The following is an 18,287-nucleotide window of genomic DNA, read 5'->3' as shown; positions in this document are numbered from 1 at the left end:
CCCCCAATTCGGCTAGTCTAAGGATTTTTCTTGAATTTTTGTCTAAAAATTAGCAATTCGGCCTATGCCCCACATCCACACATGCCCCGAAAAATACGGTAAATATTAAATACAAAAGAGGAAAATCAACAAGAAAATGCAGCAAGGAACTCAAGAATTCGGGCTTTTATCTGTTTCATGTTCTGAACCGACAAGACGATGTTGTTTTGGGGTCCCAGTCGGATGAGGTACCCGACGTCAGCTGCGTCAAGTCAAGCGCCAAAGTCATGATCTGGGGTGCAATGGAAGTGAATGGTTTGTCAAAGCTACACATTGTTCCATCCGGCAAAACTATAAATGCAAAATATTATGTGGATAAAATTCTTCAAAGAGAACTTAAACCTGCACAGAATCGACAAAACAACACTGGCAGAATTGATGAACGATAGTTGGTTCAATATCCAGGACATGCTACACTTGTTAAAGATGGTGAGACACCTCTTACTGCCCTAGTAACACAGAATTGGTGTAAAGATAATTTACCAAACTTTATTTCGAAAGAAGAATGGCTGGGCAATTCCCAGATCTAAATTGCATAGAAAATCTCTGGAGTATTCTGGACAGTGAGGCCTACAAGGATCTGCGCCCAACATCCATGGACCAATTACGCCACCGTCTTCAACAAGCATGGAGGGAGATAACTCAGAAATATTTGATTTCTTTAATTCATTCAATGCCAAACAGAATTAAAAATGTACTAAAAAGCAGAGGTGGTCTATCTGGTTATTAATAATTTAAAAGATTACACACGAGTTGTTTTTTAATGAATCTTGGCTAAAGTAAATCATGGAACGAACTTTCTTAACATCCTTTATAAGTTACTAATAGAGAGAAATCAAACAAACATTAGGGTACTTGACTTGAAAAGTACTTTCAAAATAAGTATATGTACCGGTAATATACATGTATTCAGTCAAATAATTAATATGGTTTTACTATTTTATTGTTTTTTGCATCCATAATTATTACAAAAGTGATGAACTGCACATCGTTATATGATTCATGAGGATGATTTGAGGAAAAAGGAACGAAACATTTATTGACTTAGACGTTTGATTTCAGACACCATACATGAATTCATTTTAAGCTAATTTAAATGATGACTTAATGGAAACTTAAGCTTGACAAGTAATTGTTATGACACTGTATGATATATAGAAATGAAGTTGTTTGATACATTGCTGAAACCCCGAGATATAATACCAAAAGGAAAGGTTCAGAGTGAAAGAGGATCAATGTGATCAGAATGAAAATCCAGAAATAATACAATGTTCACTATAACCCTATTTGTTTATAACATTAAAACTTATTACCAAAGTATGGTACATGTTCAATTAGATTGAAATGAAAGAGTATGGTACATGTATATATTAAAGAAAGAGACTTTTGGTGACCATCTTTTATTTCTATCCTAAGAATTTGGTGAATTTAACTTTTACCATATGTCATGTAGAATTAGATCAAATATAAAAGCTATGTATACTAGCCTGTCTAGATCATGCAATGCAAGCAATTTTTTACCAAGACAAAATGTCAATGGAGATCAGTTGTTTTACAACCTTCCTCATAGGGAAAAATCCAATGATAAGGATTATAAATACAAGCTTATCAACACATACTGGAATAAAAGAAGAACCTGCTGGATTGAAGCATCCACGTGGTAGAAGCTACCCGATGTGTATGACATCGCCACAACGATAGTTGTTGAACCCAGCAGGGCATGTGACAAAGGTTGGAAGATCTACGAGGTAGAACTTCGTCAGTACGAGAATACTGAGACGGACTGAATTTGTATAAGCAATTGAAATGATACAAGTAATGATATTGCAATTAGCAAATGAATACTTAATGGGGAAAAATATGAAATATTAGGGCCAAAACTCAGGAATGAAGCATGAGTGACTGAGAAGCAATTATCTACCAAGACAAATTGTCAATGGAGATCAGTTGTTTTACACCCTTCCTCTTTAGGGAAAAATCCAATGTTGAGGATTATAAATGTAAAAATACATTTGTAATAGAATATTGCAATGGAAGAGATATAATTGAATGGTAAATTGACAATATACAGTTAAGTTATTAGTCCCCTACCGGTTTCACCGGAGGGGACTATAGCTTTCCTCTGCGTCCGTCAGTCTGTCCGTCTGTCTGTCTGTCCGTCCGTAAACTTTTCACATTTTCAACATCTTCTCAAGAACTACTGAGCCAATTTCAACCAAACTTGGCACAAATCATCCTTAGGCAAAGGGGATTCAAAGTTGTGAAAATTAAGGGCCACACCCGTTTTCAAGGGGAGATAATTAGAAATTAATGAAAAATTTCGAGAAATTTTCAAAAATCTTCTTCTCAAGAACCAGAAAGCCAGGAAAGCTGAAACTTGTGTGGAAGCATCCTCAGGTAGTGTAGATTCAAAGTTGTGAAATTCATGACCCCCGGGGGTAGGGTGAGGCCACAATGGGGGGGTCGAAGTTTTACATAGGAATATATAGAGTAAATCTTTAAAAATCTTCTTCTCAGAAACTAAACAGCCAGGAAAGCTGAAACTTGTGTGGAAGCATCCTCAGGTAGTGTAGATTCAAAGTTGTGAAATTCATGACCCCCAAGAGTAGGGTGGGGCCACAATGGGGGGTTGAAGTTTTACATAGGAATATAGAGTAAATCTTTAAAAATCTTCTTCTCAGAAACTAAACGGCCAGGAAAGCTGAAACTTGTGTGGAAGCATCCTCAGGTAGTGTAGATTCAAAGTTGTGAAAATCATGATCCCCGGGGGTAGGGTGGGGCCACAATGGGGGGTCAAAGTTTTACATAGGAATATATAGAGTAAATCTTTAAAAATCTTCTTCTCAGAAACTAATCAGCCAGGAAAGCTGAAACTTGTGTGGAAGCATTCTCAGGTAGTGTAGATTCAAAGTTGTGAAAATCATGACCCCTGGGGGTAGGGTGGGGCCACAATGGGGGGTCGAAGTTTTACATAGGAAAATATAGAGTACATCTTTAAAAATATTCTTCTCAGAAACTAATCAGCCAGGAAAGCTGAAACTTGTGTGGAAGCATTCTCAGGTAGTGTAGATTCAAAGTTGTGAAAATCATGATCCCTGGGGGTAGGGTGAGGCCACATTGGGGGGGGGGGGATGTTAAAATTTTACATAGAAATATATAGAGTAAATCTTTAAAAATCTTCTTCTCAGAAACTAATCAGCCAGGAAAACTGAAACTTTTGTGGATGCATCCTCAGGCAGTGTAGATTCAAAGTTGTGAAAATCATGATCCCTGGGGGTAGGGTGAGGCCACATTGGGAGGGGGGGGGGGGTTAAAGTTTCACTTAGGAATATATAGAGTAAATCTTTAAAAATCTTCTTCTCAGAAACTAATCAGCAAGATGATTCTTTATAATTGTTAAGACTTTGGGTCCAGGACAATTCTTCGGCCTCACAAGAAGGTTCAGAGTTTGATGTAGCTAAATATCCCATATATATAAACAATTCTAAAGGATCTTTTTGAGAACTGCAATACTCAACATGTGATATGACTATAAAATTGTAGCAGGCAGCTATTTTTTCATTAGAATCTTTTTGTATTACTGTATTGAGTTATTGCCCTTGATTTATTGATTCTTGATTATTATACCCCCCGCAAACAAAGTTTGGGGGGGTATATAGGAATCACCTTGTCCGTCTGTCCGTCCGTCTGTCCATCCGTCTGTCTGTGCAATCGTGTCCGGTCCATATCTTTCTTATGGAGAAACATTAGAAGTTCTTACTTCACACAAAGATTGTTTATGACCTAAAGGTGTGTCATGACCTTGACCCAAGGTCATTCGGGCAAGGTCAAGGTCACTGGCAGAAAAAATACAAAATTCGTGTCCCGTCCATATCTTTCTTATGGAGAATTATTGGAAGTTCTTACTTCACACAAAGATTGCTTATGAGCTAAGGGTGTGTCATGACCTTGACCCAAGGTCATTCGGGCAAGGGCAAGGTCGTTGGGAAAAATAGTGCAAAATTTGTGTCCGGTCATTATCTTTCTTATGGAGAAGCATTGAATGTTCTAACTTCACACAAATATTGCTTAGGACCAAAGGGTGCGTCATGACCTTGACCCAAGGTCATCTGGGCATGGTCAAGGTCACTGGCAGAAAAAGTGCAAAATATATGTCCGGTCATTGTCTTTCTTATGGAGAAGCATTGAATGTTCTTACTTCACACAAATATTGCTTAGGACCAACAGTTTTAAAAAAAATAGAGCAGTTGTTATTTATAGAAAATGGACGGTGAAATAGATTCATCCAATATTTTCTATAATTGGAAAAATACACGCATTATGATTTTTATCTTAGCGGGGGGTATCAATTGTGAGCTTGCTCACAGTACCTCTAGTTTTAATTAATGCATCCACTGTTAACCAATTATTGTGATGATTATTTTTATACAATAATAAATATTCAATGTATATAAGTTGTTCTGCATAAGTAGTTTTGGGTTAGGCTGGATTAGTTTGTTTATTTTTGATTTCCAATTTTTAGATACTATGAATTATTTTAGGCCGGCACATATATAGGGACAGTGTCTATTGCATTACAAGGAGCGACTGTCTGGGGTTAACCTTGAACGGGTATGGATAGATTAAGTGTGTGGACATCCCTGCTCTATCTAATCTTCGTGTTTTCTAACCTACGAAACAAAGTGTGAGGTCATTCCTACCCTGTATCGCATTAATACAAGTGTGCGGTCATACCTGCTTGTATTGGTGGTGGTGCGGAGCACTAGTGTATGGTCATCCCTGCTGGTGTTCTGGCCTTTCTAGCGCAAGTGTGCGGTACTCCCTGCTTGTGTTGGGTTGAGCTGTTGGCGCAAGTGTGTGGTCATCCCTGCTTGCATTATCCCTGCTTGCGTTAACGTTGGTACCTGTTCAGTTGCGTAGGTGTGCGGTCATTCCTGCCTGCGTAACGTTGAGTCCCTATATATGTGCAGGAGCGGTGATTAAAGTCTGCTCTTGTAAATAATGGCAGCAATCAGGGCTATCCGAGTTCCAAGGGGGAAAAATGGATTTTATTTATACAGGATCTACATGTATTATTGTACATTGTCCAGATTGTTTGTATTATGACTCCATTAAGCTGACTTTATCATACCTATTGTTCCTCAGGTGAGCGATGTGGCCCATGGGCCTCTTGTTTTTGTATAATTACAATCGGGTTCGCTATCGGGTTGGTCTGTTGATTCGGGGTACAGAAGACGGTAAGAATGATATTCTGCATAACAGTACATTGTTTTCACAAATTTCTACAAACCGGTAGGGGACGTGTATTGCTTATGCAATATTCTCAGAATGCTTGTTGAATAGAGTATTGAATATACGATCTGAAACATATGAGATTATGTTTGATTATATATTTAAAGACACTGAAATTTAATATTTTGAGGCTCTCTTAATACAAGGTTACATGAGTAACTTTAATTTGGAATTACGATACACTAGCACCATGTTTACAATGTTCATATTGAGAAAAAACAAACTGATTTTCATACATTTATTATATACGAGGGCTGTCCAAAAAGTTTGTGGACAATCGCGTTTTTGTCATTTTAAACGGGTTTATTTATGCATATTGTATACCAAAATATTTGTCATAAAATTCCAAATCAGATTAAAGTGGTTTTGAATGTTTTCATTAAAATTAAACTTAAATTTTACTGTATTAAAGTGTCGCGAAAAGCACGAACGGCCCATTGTCAAAATTGTCCAAACTTCGAGATTGAGTTTTAAGATATGAATATTAACAGTATTTTTAATGCAGGTAAAAGCGTCAAAATATTCAACTGTGACGTAGTCAGAATTGTGAACGTCATTTTCATACGTCATTTAAAGCCGTTTTTAATTGAGCAGAGGATATTTCAAGGAGTATACGGCAAGAACATGTCTTTGAAAACGCCAGAAAAAGCGACGTCGGCGTATCGCATGGAACAGCGCGCCATCATTAAATTCTGCGTAGACTCGGGGAAAACACCTATCGAAACGAAACAAATGATGGAGAACACAAAAAGGCATCGACACATATCAAGATCACTAGTCTACAAGTGGCACAAACGATTTACGGATGGAGTTTGCGATTTAAAAGACGCAGAAAGAAGTGGAAGGCCTTTGCTTTGTGACGATATAACGAAATCCTGCATTCATGACATTGTCATGAAGGACAGACGTCTGACGTTAAGAGAAGTCGCGTCAATAAGTGATGTTAGCAAATCTTCGGTTTTTAATATCCTCACTGAAGACTTCTGTATGAGTCGTGTTTGCGCAAGATGGGTGCCCAGACTTTTATCCCATTAGCACAAAAAAAGACGAATGCAGACAAGTAAGGCTTTCATACAGAATTTCAAAAGAGGAGGAGAGAAGTGGCTTGACAGAATTATTACTACGGACGAGGCTTGGCTGCATCATTTTGATCCAGAAACAAAAACAGAATCCAGCATTTGGAAACACCGGGGTTCACCAGCACCGAAAAAAGGCAAAGGTTGCGAAATCCGTGGGTAAACAAATGTACATTTTCTTTGCTGATCGGCACGGAATGATTTTGGTCCACGCTGTATCCTCCGGTCAGACGGTGAATGCTGCATACTACTCCAAGGTAGAGAACTACCCATTTCATCACATTTAAATTGTAATTACAGATTTAAAAACGTCCATTTCGCTACATTTAGCATATCGTAATTCATAAATTTAATACCCAGACATTCTAATCTTAATTTTGATTTATTTAATTACTATATATATGAATAAATTCACATATTCTAAAGCCACATACAGTGTACCAAACGAAACATTGGTTTTATTTATTACAGGTGTTACGCCGCGACTTAGTTAAGGCAATTAAGAAAAAACGCCCTGCCATGGCTGTGGACCTTGGAAATATCATCCTACACCAAGATAATGCACCTGCACATACGGCAGCTTCCACGTGTCTGGAAATCGAACTCCTAGGATTCGATCTTCTTGAACACCTGCCATACAGTCCGGATCTTGCTCTGGTGGATTTTGCAATTTTTCCTTTCATCAAATCACAGCTAAGAGGAGTAAGATTTGAGGATTCTGATGAACTTAAATATGCTACTCGAACCATTGTATCTAAAATCGACAGTAAATGGTATTCGGATGTGTTCGATTCATGGCTAAGAAGGTGTGAGAAGTGTTTGCAGTGCAAAGGTGTTTACGTTGAAAAGTAACAGAAACCAGCGCGCTACGTACGACGTTATAAAAACATCGTGTAACCGTCAGACTGGGCCGTGCGGCCTGTACAGGCAATGTTTTTGTAGTGATAACTACATTATGAGAATGTACATTGTTCTGATTTTTATACACATGCATTATTATAGTCTATATTAAAATATTTTAATACTTTTCTAAAAATAGCGTCGTTATTTAGAATGAAATTACATGTGTCCACGAACTTTTTGGACAACCCTCGTACTTACCATATATGTATTAGTTGATGCATTGGAATGGGTCCCGGTATATGTGAATCATTATTGATTATCTCTTCAGAGCTTATTATCAGAACTGACGTCTTCATGAAAAGACAAATGTTGCATGTATTTACTTGCTAATGGTGTTTAGTATATACGATACTACAAATTTAAAACAGATTTTAGATTGTTTCTGGTAATATTCAGAATTTGAAACAGAATAGAAAATATTAACTTTACAGATATATATATATGTTAAGACATTGTGTGAACATTAAGGCTATGTAGTACATGTAGCTGCAACAGAAAATTAAAATGATGGGAAAAACTTTTAAAAATTAAAGATGATTGAATTTCTTTTGCAAAGGATTGAGAAAGGTCTCTTTCTGTATTTTCTAATTGTGTCATATTGATTGAATATATGAATTAACAGGGGTAAAAATGTTAATTTATATTTTCTTTTACTTCATATTATTAAAATTTGATTATAATTAGTTAGTGAATGTGTTTAATCATATCACTCAAAGGACAAAGATATTATATTACATTCTACTACAGTTATTTCCAAGATCAAAGAGATGCCGCGGACATTATTCTCCAATATACCACAAACGTCATCAATAAATTATCAGATCAGAAATACCTATTTGTCTTGCACTGATAATGAAAGTACAACTTCAAACCTTAAAAAGTTTTAAAACCATGTCAATTTCATGTGTTAGTTCCAGTCAAAACGATGTGTATTGCCTCAAATGTTTTTTTTGTAAGAGATCAATGCGGCTGTTTCTAGGACCTCCCCAGCACATTTTCACTGCGTGTTTTTACATAAGATATATAACATGTAGTAGTAATAATCATATTAAATTGCCCTTAAAATATTAGGAATATAACTCAAAGAAATTTCATGAATAAGTGAAGAGTATTAAAAATCCAAAGAAAAATTCTGTCGTCTGCATGTGATTCCTTTGATCATTACACATGTAAACATTTCTAACAAAACCGTTGGGGTTACATGGAACAGCTGTCAAAATGACCTAAATCGTCTCTCTAAAGGAAAAAAGGCTGTTAGTAGAATAGAAATAAAGTTCTTGTTTTCATGAATGTTGCAGGATAACCTCCTCGGTCTCGATATGTTGTTTGAAATATAAAACAACATTTCTTAACCTCAGAGGTTATTCTGCAACATTCACGATAACTCGTACTTTATTTCTTAAATATTTACAATTGAAGAAATGTTTACTCTTATTTAGCTGCTGGCATTTATGTAAATAATGTTACCATGATTTGCACGAGCGATACACATATAGAGTATCACACTGTTGTTTTGATCTCGGCCCTGGTATCAGCCCGAATGGTTGGCATTGGCCCAAGCCCGAAAAAACTTTTTTTTCAAATTCAATTTCCAAATAAGGAATATGATTTATCATCAAAAAGCTATAGCTTTTTTTCTGATTTACAAAACTTGTTTGTTTTTATTCCTTTTTTATATGTGTTAAGAACTTGAAGAGTTGTCTGACTTTGTTTACAAACCATCGTCATTTGAAATACCGTAGAATGGTGTCTGTCATTTAAAATGAAGCACTATCTTCTAGAATTCAAAATTATCGAAAGAAAAACTTCAATCCTACACATAAAATCCATACTGTTATAGCAAGTTGTTTGAGAACGTTCATAAGCGCGTCTATAACTTTAACCATTTAAATTATTTTTCATAAATGTCACTTCTGAGATAATGTGAATACACGTAGCAACGTTATTGTTGACAAACAACATGCACGATTCTGATACACGAACGATCACGCACGGTACACGAACGATCACGCAAGTTACACGGACGATCACTAACTTACTGAATCTTCACGATACACGAACAAAAACGATTAAACACGCAACCGAACGATTCTACACCATTAAACACGCAAAATCAAAATAAATTTTTAAGATTAGAATTAAGGAAAGGTATTACTTTAATTTGTATTGATTTATGTTTGTGTTTTATTGAAAAGCGGCATGTACTTTAGTCATGCTCTGTTTTGTATTTTACGAGTTAACATTTTTACACATCCATACACAAATATAAAGGATTCACACACAAATTATTTTTTTTTGTCTCCGTAACGAATATTAACTTCTATCATAAGTTAAAGAAAATAACGTGTAATAGAAATGAAGATAATGCATAAAGTACACAAAATTATTTACATACGAGTTGAATCTTTATGTAATTTAATTCTCTTACGTACGATTTAATTATGCGGAATACAGGTAAATTTGTTACCTTGTTCCATAGAATTTCGATTTTTCACATCCAATATTTTCATAATTTACAGTACATAATTGATTTATTTCTATTTATTCTAAATTTTAAAGCGTCTAAATAAATTTTATTTCAAACAAATGTGTATACAATCTATTAGATAATAATGTGTATCATATTCTCATCTGAAAGAAAAACGTTGGGAATAATCGTTTAGTTTATAACGGGGAATGGGTAAGCCTGGCCACTTTCACTCAACGTGTCGCTTTTGCTAATATGATTGAAATTATTTGTCAAGACACAATTGATGCTTGATCTAGGCTGATAAAATTAAGCAAAACTAACTCGACCGAACAAAGGATTGAATGAACTGGAAATACAAAAATGTACAAAAGAGAGAATGAATGTAAACAACTGTCAATGTTCTTATATAAAAACAAGTTTTATTAAATTCTTATTGTTTTACAAAAACTACTTGTCTTTGTTTTAAGAATAAATCCTGGCATTCTGTAAAAAAAGTTACAAAACGAAAAAAACGCACGAACACGCACGATAAAAAACGCAAACCAATTTTCCTGATACACGCACGATCCCGCACGTTACACGAACGATCACCCACGTTACACGAACTATTTAACACGATTGGCTTGTCAACAATAACGTTGTTACCACTGTAGCACTGCGCAGCCGCAAAATCATTGAACTGCGAGCAGCCAAAGTGACAAGGTGTGGTCTTGATCGCTCTTTGCTAATTATACTTATTGTGTTTTTTATATTGACGAGGTCTATATATTTATATACTTTTTTAAATAGTATATAAAAGAATTCTGACGTGGTCAGAAATTTAGTTTTGTGAATCAATTGGCTAATTGTGTCATGGTCAAAAACTCGTGGTGTTGTACCGAAACCACGTGCGTCATGGCGGACGCTAATATGGCCGTAGAGTCTCACTTAGATGAGAAAGCTGCGAAAGGGAAAAAGAAAGTCCCAAGTAAAGGTGCATCTATGGAGAAGACCAGCAGTACATGTTCTGCTTCGAATTCCACATCCACGAGTCCTCGTGTGCTTAGTGATCACAGCAACAATGGCGGTGGACATGACAGTGCCCCAAACGCCTAGATACTCAGTATATTGAGAACAATTCAAGAGAATCAAAAGAAACAAGATGATAGAATGGCCGAAATAGAGAACATGTGTTGTGACTATCAGTATCAAGATGACTATGATGATTACGGCGATTTTAATGACGACCCAGGAACTTCAGGTGAACATGAGGCGGCTTTGAGGAAGCGTGCATCTGAAGATTTTGATACATGTACTGACAACAGGTATGTCAACGCAGGCAAAAAACTTAAAGTCAAAGAAACGTGTGATAAACCTATCGATGACGAGCTTGCTAATCTAGTGACAGATTGGTTCCGCGAGGGAATCGAAGAAGAACGGTATGGTGAATTACTTAAAGCATTAAATCGCCCTAAAAACTGTCAAGCGTTACTTACGGTCAAAACAAACCAAATGGTGTGGGATTTTTTGAGCCCAATGACCAAGTCTTCTGACAAGAAGATGCAGAATATTCAAACTTCTTTAGTTAAAGGTGCATGTGCACTTACGAAACTTACATATTTACTCGGCAAGTGTGATAATCCTGAGATATTGGACCTGGTGGGAAATGCCATGGAATCATTGGCATTACTTGGACATGCTAATAGACAGTTGTGTATGTTACGCAGGGAGTCGATGAAACCTGACATGAAAGGTTAATATACTCACCTTTGTTGTAATAATTTAAAGTACACGGACTATTTGTTTGGTGACGATGTACCAAAGACAGTCAAAGACATTACTGAAAGTTCTAAAATTAGTAACAAAATTGGACTTGGCTTTAGAGGAGGGTTTCGTGGCCGTTCAACTCGAGGTCGATTTGTACGAGGTGCTGCAAGAGGTCGTGGACCCTACTCTAGTTCGTCAGCATACTCATCTGATGCAAAAAACTACCAACGAAGAGGCCTGCAGAGTCACCTCCAGAAGTAGTTGAGAAGGTATGTACCTCTAGAAATAAGTTTAGAGCAGGTGTACTGAAGAATTTTATTTCTGAATGGGAACAGTTAACATCAGACAAAACTATTTTGGATATTGTGAAAGGTTGTCACTTAGAGTTTGAGAATAATAAGGCTCCTGTGCAAATTTCAAAACCTTTTGAACCATGTTTTAGTGCAGCTGAATCATGCGTGATAGACAATGAAGTTAAATTGTTATTAGAAATGAATGTAATGGAGGAGTTGTTTGAATATGCTGACTTAAGTGATAGTTTCATTTCCACCATTTTCACTAGACCCAAAAGGAATGGTAGTTATAGAGTTATATGAAACTTAAAAGAGTTTAACAAAAATATTGTGTATCATCATTTTAAAATGGACACTTTTGAAAGTGCTCTTGAATTAGTAAATCAAGGTTGTTATTTTGTTAGTGTTGACTTTAGTAATGCATACTATAGTGTGTGTGTGGCAGAAGAACACAGAAAGTTCTTGAGATTTATTTGGAGAAATAAAGTTTATCAGTATACCTGTCTCGCCCAGGGGTTGGCTAGTGCACTTAGAATTTTTACAAAATTACTGAAACTTGTGTTTGCTATTTAACACTAAGAAGATTAGGACATGTCATTATTGGGTATATCGATGACTCGTTACTGTTAGGGAGTTCTGTGTAAGAGTGTTCAGATCATGTCTCTGAAACTTTGGCCCTAGTAGAAAGTCTAGGTTTTGTAGTCAATTATGAAAAATCTGTTCTAGCACCAAGTACTAAAATCACTTTCTTAGGAAATGTTATTGATTCTAAATTGATGATAGTTTTTCTTACAGACGAAAGAAAGTTGTCTATTTTAGAGGCATGCAAAAAATTAAAGACAAAAACAAAAGAAAAAATTAGGGAAGTTGCCAAAGATTGTTAGTGGCTAGTTTCTCAGCAGTAGAATTTGGTCAGTTGTTTTATCGTGAATGGAAAGGGCAAAGACTGATGCACTTGTACACTCACAGTATGACTATGATGCTTCAATGATTATAACACAAGAAATTAAAATAGAATTAGATTGGTGGATTTCTAACATTTCTACAGCAGTAAGACGAATTATACATGAACCATATGAAATCATTATTACCTCTGATGCTTCTCACCTTGGATGGGGTGCAGTAATGAATGATTTAAAATCAGGGGGTAGATGGACCATTGAGGAAGCTAGAAATCATATCAATTATTTAGAACTGCTAGCTTGCTACTTGGACTTAAATCGTTTTGCTCTGCTGTGACGAAAAAGAATATTAGATTATTTATGGATAACACTACAGCTATATCATACATCAATAACATGGGGGGTATTACCTCAATAAAATGTGACAAACTTGCAGAAGAAATCTGGTTCTGGTGTATGAAAAGGGAGTTGTGGTTAAGTGTATGGCATATACCTGGTAAAGATAACTTGACAGGGGACAATTTGTTGCGCAAATTTGATGATCAGATAGAATGGATGTTAAGTAAATCTGTGTTCAACAGAATTATGTCAAAATGGGAACAACATGAAATTGATTTATTTGCCACACGATTGAATAAGCAAATTGATATACATTGTTCTTGGCATCCTGACCCAGATGCTCGCTATGTCAATGCATTTAGTTTTTCTTGGACAAATATGTATGGTTATACCAATCCTCCTTTCAGTCTCATTGAACGTGTGGTGAGAAAGATTTGTCAGGACCAGACAGATTGCGTTCTTGTGACTCCAGTTTGGCCAACACAGCCATGGTTCAACTGTGTACTAGAGATATTGGTGGATCATCCATAATTTTACCAGTGACAGACAATCTGTTGACTCTTCCGGGCACAGATGTGCAGCAACCTCTGAAGAACTCGTTAGTGCTGATGGCATGTTGATTGTCCGGTTGCAGTTCCAAAAACGAGGAATTTCTCGCCAAGCAGCCTCCATCCTATTGGGATCATGGAAGTCCGGAACCAAGAAACAATATAAAACGTTTTATAAGAGATGGTTTCAGTACTGTGGTGAAAAATCGGTTGATCCATTTAGTACAACTATAGAAACTGTTGTTGAATTTTTAGCATATCTTTTTCACCAAGGTTTAGGTTATAGTGCTATTAATAGAGCCCGAGGAGCTTTATCTTCTGTTGGTTTGATTTTTGATGGTTTTGCTGTTGAATGTCATCCATTGGTTATAAGATTTATGAAAGGTGTTTTTGACCTGAGACCATCAAAATCAAGATATGTACATACATGGGATGCATCTATTGTTTTAATTAAAAGTACCTGAGAAAATTGTCACCTGTTAAATTTTTGAGTTTGAAAAACTTGACATTGAAGTTAGTTATGTTGATTAGTTTAATTTGTGCAAGTAGAGTACAAACTATTTCATGTATGAAACTTAGTAATATGACAAAAAGGAAGAACAGTTTTGTCTTCACTTTTAGTGAACTTTTGAAAACATGTAGACCTAACAGTAGCATGTCTGACATGGTTTTAAAATCTTATCCTCCAGATAGGAGGCTTTGTGTTTACCTTGTTTTATGTGAGTATATATCTCGGACTGCAAGAATAAGAAAGAAATGTGATTCATTGTTCATTAGTTATACTGTTGATACCACTATTTTTAAGGCTCACAGTGTTCGAGCTGCTTCTGTGTCCAAAGCAAAAGGGAACTTTGTTCCTGTTGATGATATTTTGACAAAAGTAGGATGGTCCAATGTTGAAACCTTCCGAAAGTTTTATGATAAACCTGTTGTCAATAATGACAAGTATTCAAATGCAGTTTTGAAATGGAATTAAAGAGTTTGTTTCATATAGAAATTTTTTTTTAATTTGTGTTGTGCTTTAAAGATTCACATTATCTCGGAAGTGACATTTACGAAAAATAATTAGAAAATTAAACGAGACTTACCTTGGTAAAGGCGAAGTTTGATTCTAATTATTGGAGTGAATAAAAGGCACTGTAGAGATAAGGTGCCTCCCTCCCACCCTGCAGGTGGTGTAAGTTGGAGCAAAAATGAACAGAATTATATGTGGAATGTATCAACCCCCAAAAAATTTTAACTTTGAAGCAATGATTTCGCGGCTGCGCAGTGCTATTCACCTTATCTCTACAGTGCCTTTTATTTACTCCAATCATTGGAATCAAACTTCGCCTTTACCAAGGTAAATCTCGTTTAATTTCCTAATTTTACAGTCTAATCTCTGGTTTTCTAAGATTAAGTCTCGTTCCACCCTTCTCTATATCCTCCATCATTTAAATGTTGATTGATATTAAATAAAGCCTGCTATTGTTCTAAATACACAACCATTGTGTAGGTTACCTCCCCTTACTTAGATACTTTTCACTCTTTGGCGCTATTTTTGAATGATTATTTTTGAATTTTCAGCAATGAATAAATATATTCAGACTTGTAAGGTGATGCTTTGTATTATTTTTTTGTTATTCTATCATTATTTCACAAACTAGTCTTAATTTAAAGCAGATGTATATGGAAATTATAGATTTCAAATTTGAGGGCAATACACCCCCTTGACCACGGGCTGATCGAGACAGAGAAATATCAGCCCCTAGGGCGATACAGCCCTAGCTTTCAGTTGCTATCCTACCTAGTCCAAAAAACGTGTATCAGGGCTGATACACTACTAGGTATATGATATATATATTGTATGATAGAAACAGAGGACCAGTTTGTGCTCAAAATCCACTCCAAGAGTGCCGATGACAGCAAGGGTCTTCTCGTTCGCGAGCTCAATAAATATAAGACAATTGAAAAACAAACTGGGTTTTTCTCAGATAGTTACGTTCATTAATACGGAACAAGGTTTGTAGAATTCATGGGTAGCATGAACAAAAACTACTTTGATCTGTTTTATTTTTTAAACATCAAGAAAAACTTAAAAAATATATGTGTAAATAAAGACGAGATTGTTTAACCATTTCAAGATGGCAAATACACAAACAAAAGCTGTTAATGCATGCACTATTTTCTTTAGTGCATGAATAATGTTGTGCAAAATTTTCGAGAAACGGCTATGTTAACAAGGACTCACTCGCTTTGTAAGCCGACTCAAAATGTTTGTTGCCTACCTCTGTAAGAAATATTTTTGCAGGTAGAAAATATCTCAACTATTTACAAAATCAATCAATAAACTGTAGAGATATAAAATTCAATTGGTTGGAACAAAATGAACAGATTATTTTAATATTAATTGACATTTCTTAATGTCTTCCTGTTATGTATACTAAACAATTATTCTAATGTATTAATTAACTCATACAGTGTATCACGATACACATGTGATGATACGATTTGTGTATTGTGGGCTGGCTCTCATGATTTATATGATCAATAAATCGCCATATCATTTTACACCTCAATTAAATGTGATGTTTAAACAAAAAAATGCTTTCTCTTGTGATTCATGCCAGATATGAGGGTTACGACATTGCAGAAAAAATATATTAGCAGGTTATGTAATTTTTTTCTCCATTATTGATCGCTACCTTCATAACTGGTATGAATCATCAAAGAAAGCATTCTTAGTTTATATTTACATCTTTCTTTTAACTTAGTAATAAATTGATTATAAAAAGAAAGTAAAATTCACTAAATAACTGTTGAAGGGGCATGGTCACGATTTTGGTCAAAAATAATTTTTCCGATTTTAATGTTTACAATGTTTTATCAAGGCATTTTAAATAGGCAACCAAAATTTGAGAATCATTTGTTGAGTTTTAAGCGAGTTACAAAGCTTACAATTCTTTGCAATGTAAACAAAACTTTTGCTTACATTTTGAATGTTAAACTTAAAATTCCAGTTTTAGATCTAAATTGAATGTGTTAATAAAACTTTAAAAACTGTTTATTTATGCTTAAAACGAATAAGAAGATAGAAAAATCTGCCTGGAAAATTTTTTTTACTGGAAATTGAACCTATGTAAACAAAAACAGGGCACAAGTCTTGTTTACATGACAAAGAGTTGTGAGCTTTGTATCTTGCTCATAGCTCTACGACTGACTCTCAAACTTCACTTGATTGTTCGAAATACATTCCTAAAGCATTGTAAATAATAAAAATATTAAAACTGAATTAGACCAAAACATGAACATCAGTAGGTTAGCTAAAAGAAACAGTCAAATCACCTCCTGTGATACTTTGAGTCTGACATCATCATGATTATTTCGTGTCATGCTTGATTTTTCTAAGGTCGCTTTAGGTTTTGACCAAAAGATAAACAGGGCATGTAGATTTCAGTCCTGTTGGTTTCAGCCACTAGATTTCGACCAATTGATAAATGGGGCGTGTTGATTTTTAAGTCTGGCTGTTTCCATAAAGCTATGAATTAACGATAAGTTTCTGTAAAAATAGAGGGAATTATACTCGGTAGATGTAAATATAAAATCATAAAAATAACTGTTTTTTAAACTTGATTAAAACTCTTTATTACCTTTTCATTATAACCTTTATACAAATGTTTACTAGGTTTCAAAAGTAAACTTCAGTGAACTTTATTTAATACATGTATGAGCATTATTAACCACATATCTTTTATTGAAATAGGGCATAAATCTTAGTGGTGGTCAAAAACAAAGAGTCAGCCTGGCTCGAGCAGTTTATCAGAATGCTGATGTATATCTGTTAGATGACCCACTTAGTGCTGTTGATGCCAATGTGGGCAAACACATCTTTGAAAAAGTTGTAGGACCAAATGGAATTCTCAACCACAAGGTAAGGTTTGATTTTTAATTATGCCCCCTCCCCCCCCCCCCCCCCCCCCCCCTCAAAGAAGGCATACTGCTTTGCTGCTGTCTGTCGGTTGGTATATCTGTCTATCGGTCCACCAACAGTTTCCGTTCATTTTCTTCGCAGAGGATGAACATATTGTAATGAAATTTTGCATACAGGTTAATCATGATCATATTTAGGTGAAAAATGACAATAACAAACTGTCAACTATATCAAAATCTATAAAATGAAATACAAATTCAAAGCAGAGCAACATGGACCTCTAAAAAGATAGAGATAGGATCAGGTGCCTAGGAGGAGTAAGCATCCTCTGATGACCGGTCACTTTGTCGCAATTGGGAAAAAACGGATAAGTCGGTAGACAATTAGGTTTAATTATGGTCTAACAATTAGTATGAAAAACGTCAGTCTACATGCGACCCAGTGTAAGATTGTATTTGCTAATAATGTTGTTGTATCGACCATAGAACTTACGAAAAAATGACTTCAAACGAGACTGTTGATAGTCCTGTTTTATCAACTTATTTGTCAGTAGCTTGCCTCGTCTTAGAAACTGTTCATAGGAAGCATGCCCTTATTGAATTAACCGAGAGACAAAAACACCATATGCAGGTGATGAAGGTATATTGCTACATAAGTAAGGAAAGTTGACTATAGAAAAATTGAAGTCATCATGTTTATCATAAAGTTTTGTTGATAGGTTACCATCAATGTCCATTTCCAGTAAAATATCCAAATATGAAACAGATCA

At 35.5% G+C, this 18,287-nt stretch overlaps 1 protein-coding gene and 1 long non-coding RNA gene across 7 annotated transcripts in view; both read left to right on the top strand.

Moving 5' to 3' along the window:
* LOC105340715 (multidrug resistance-associated protein 1) overlaps window positions 1–18,287 on the top strand; it is a 411,670-nt gene that overhangs the window by 277,070 nt on the left and 116,313 nt on the right. For all 6 annotated transcript variants that reach the window (XR_010707346.1, XM_066065106.1, XM_066065104.1 and 3 more), the window contains one exon: window positions 17,351–17,518. Coding sequence is in view for 5 of the 6 variants with exons in the window: in XM_066065106.1 (XP_065921178.1) it covers window positions 17,351–17,518 (168 nt within the window). In the remaining variant the exon portion in view is untranslated. The remainder of the gene's footprint in view (window positions 1–17,350; window positions 17,519–18,287) is intronic.
* LOC109619686 (uncharacterized) lies at window positions 11,513–14,605 on the top strand. The gene is made up of 2 exons (XR_004598581.2): window positions 11,513–11,795; window positions 13,468–14,605. It is a non-coding gene; the product is annotated as an uncharacterized lncRNA (long non-coding RNA).

Source organism: Magallana gigas, chromosome 7 (assembly GCF_963853765.1).
Source record: "Magallana gigas chromosome 7, xbMagGiga1.1, whole genome shotgun sequence".
NCBI lineage: Eukaryota > Metazoa > Mollusca > Bivalvia > Ostreida > Ostreidae > Magallana > Magallana gigas.
This window is presented reverse-complemented; position numbering and strand designations above follow the sequence as displayed.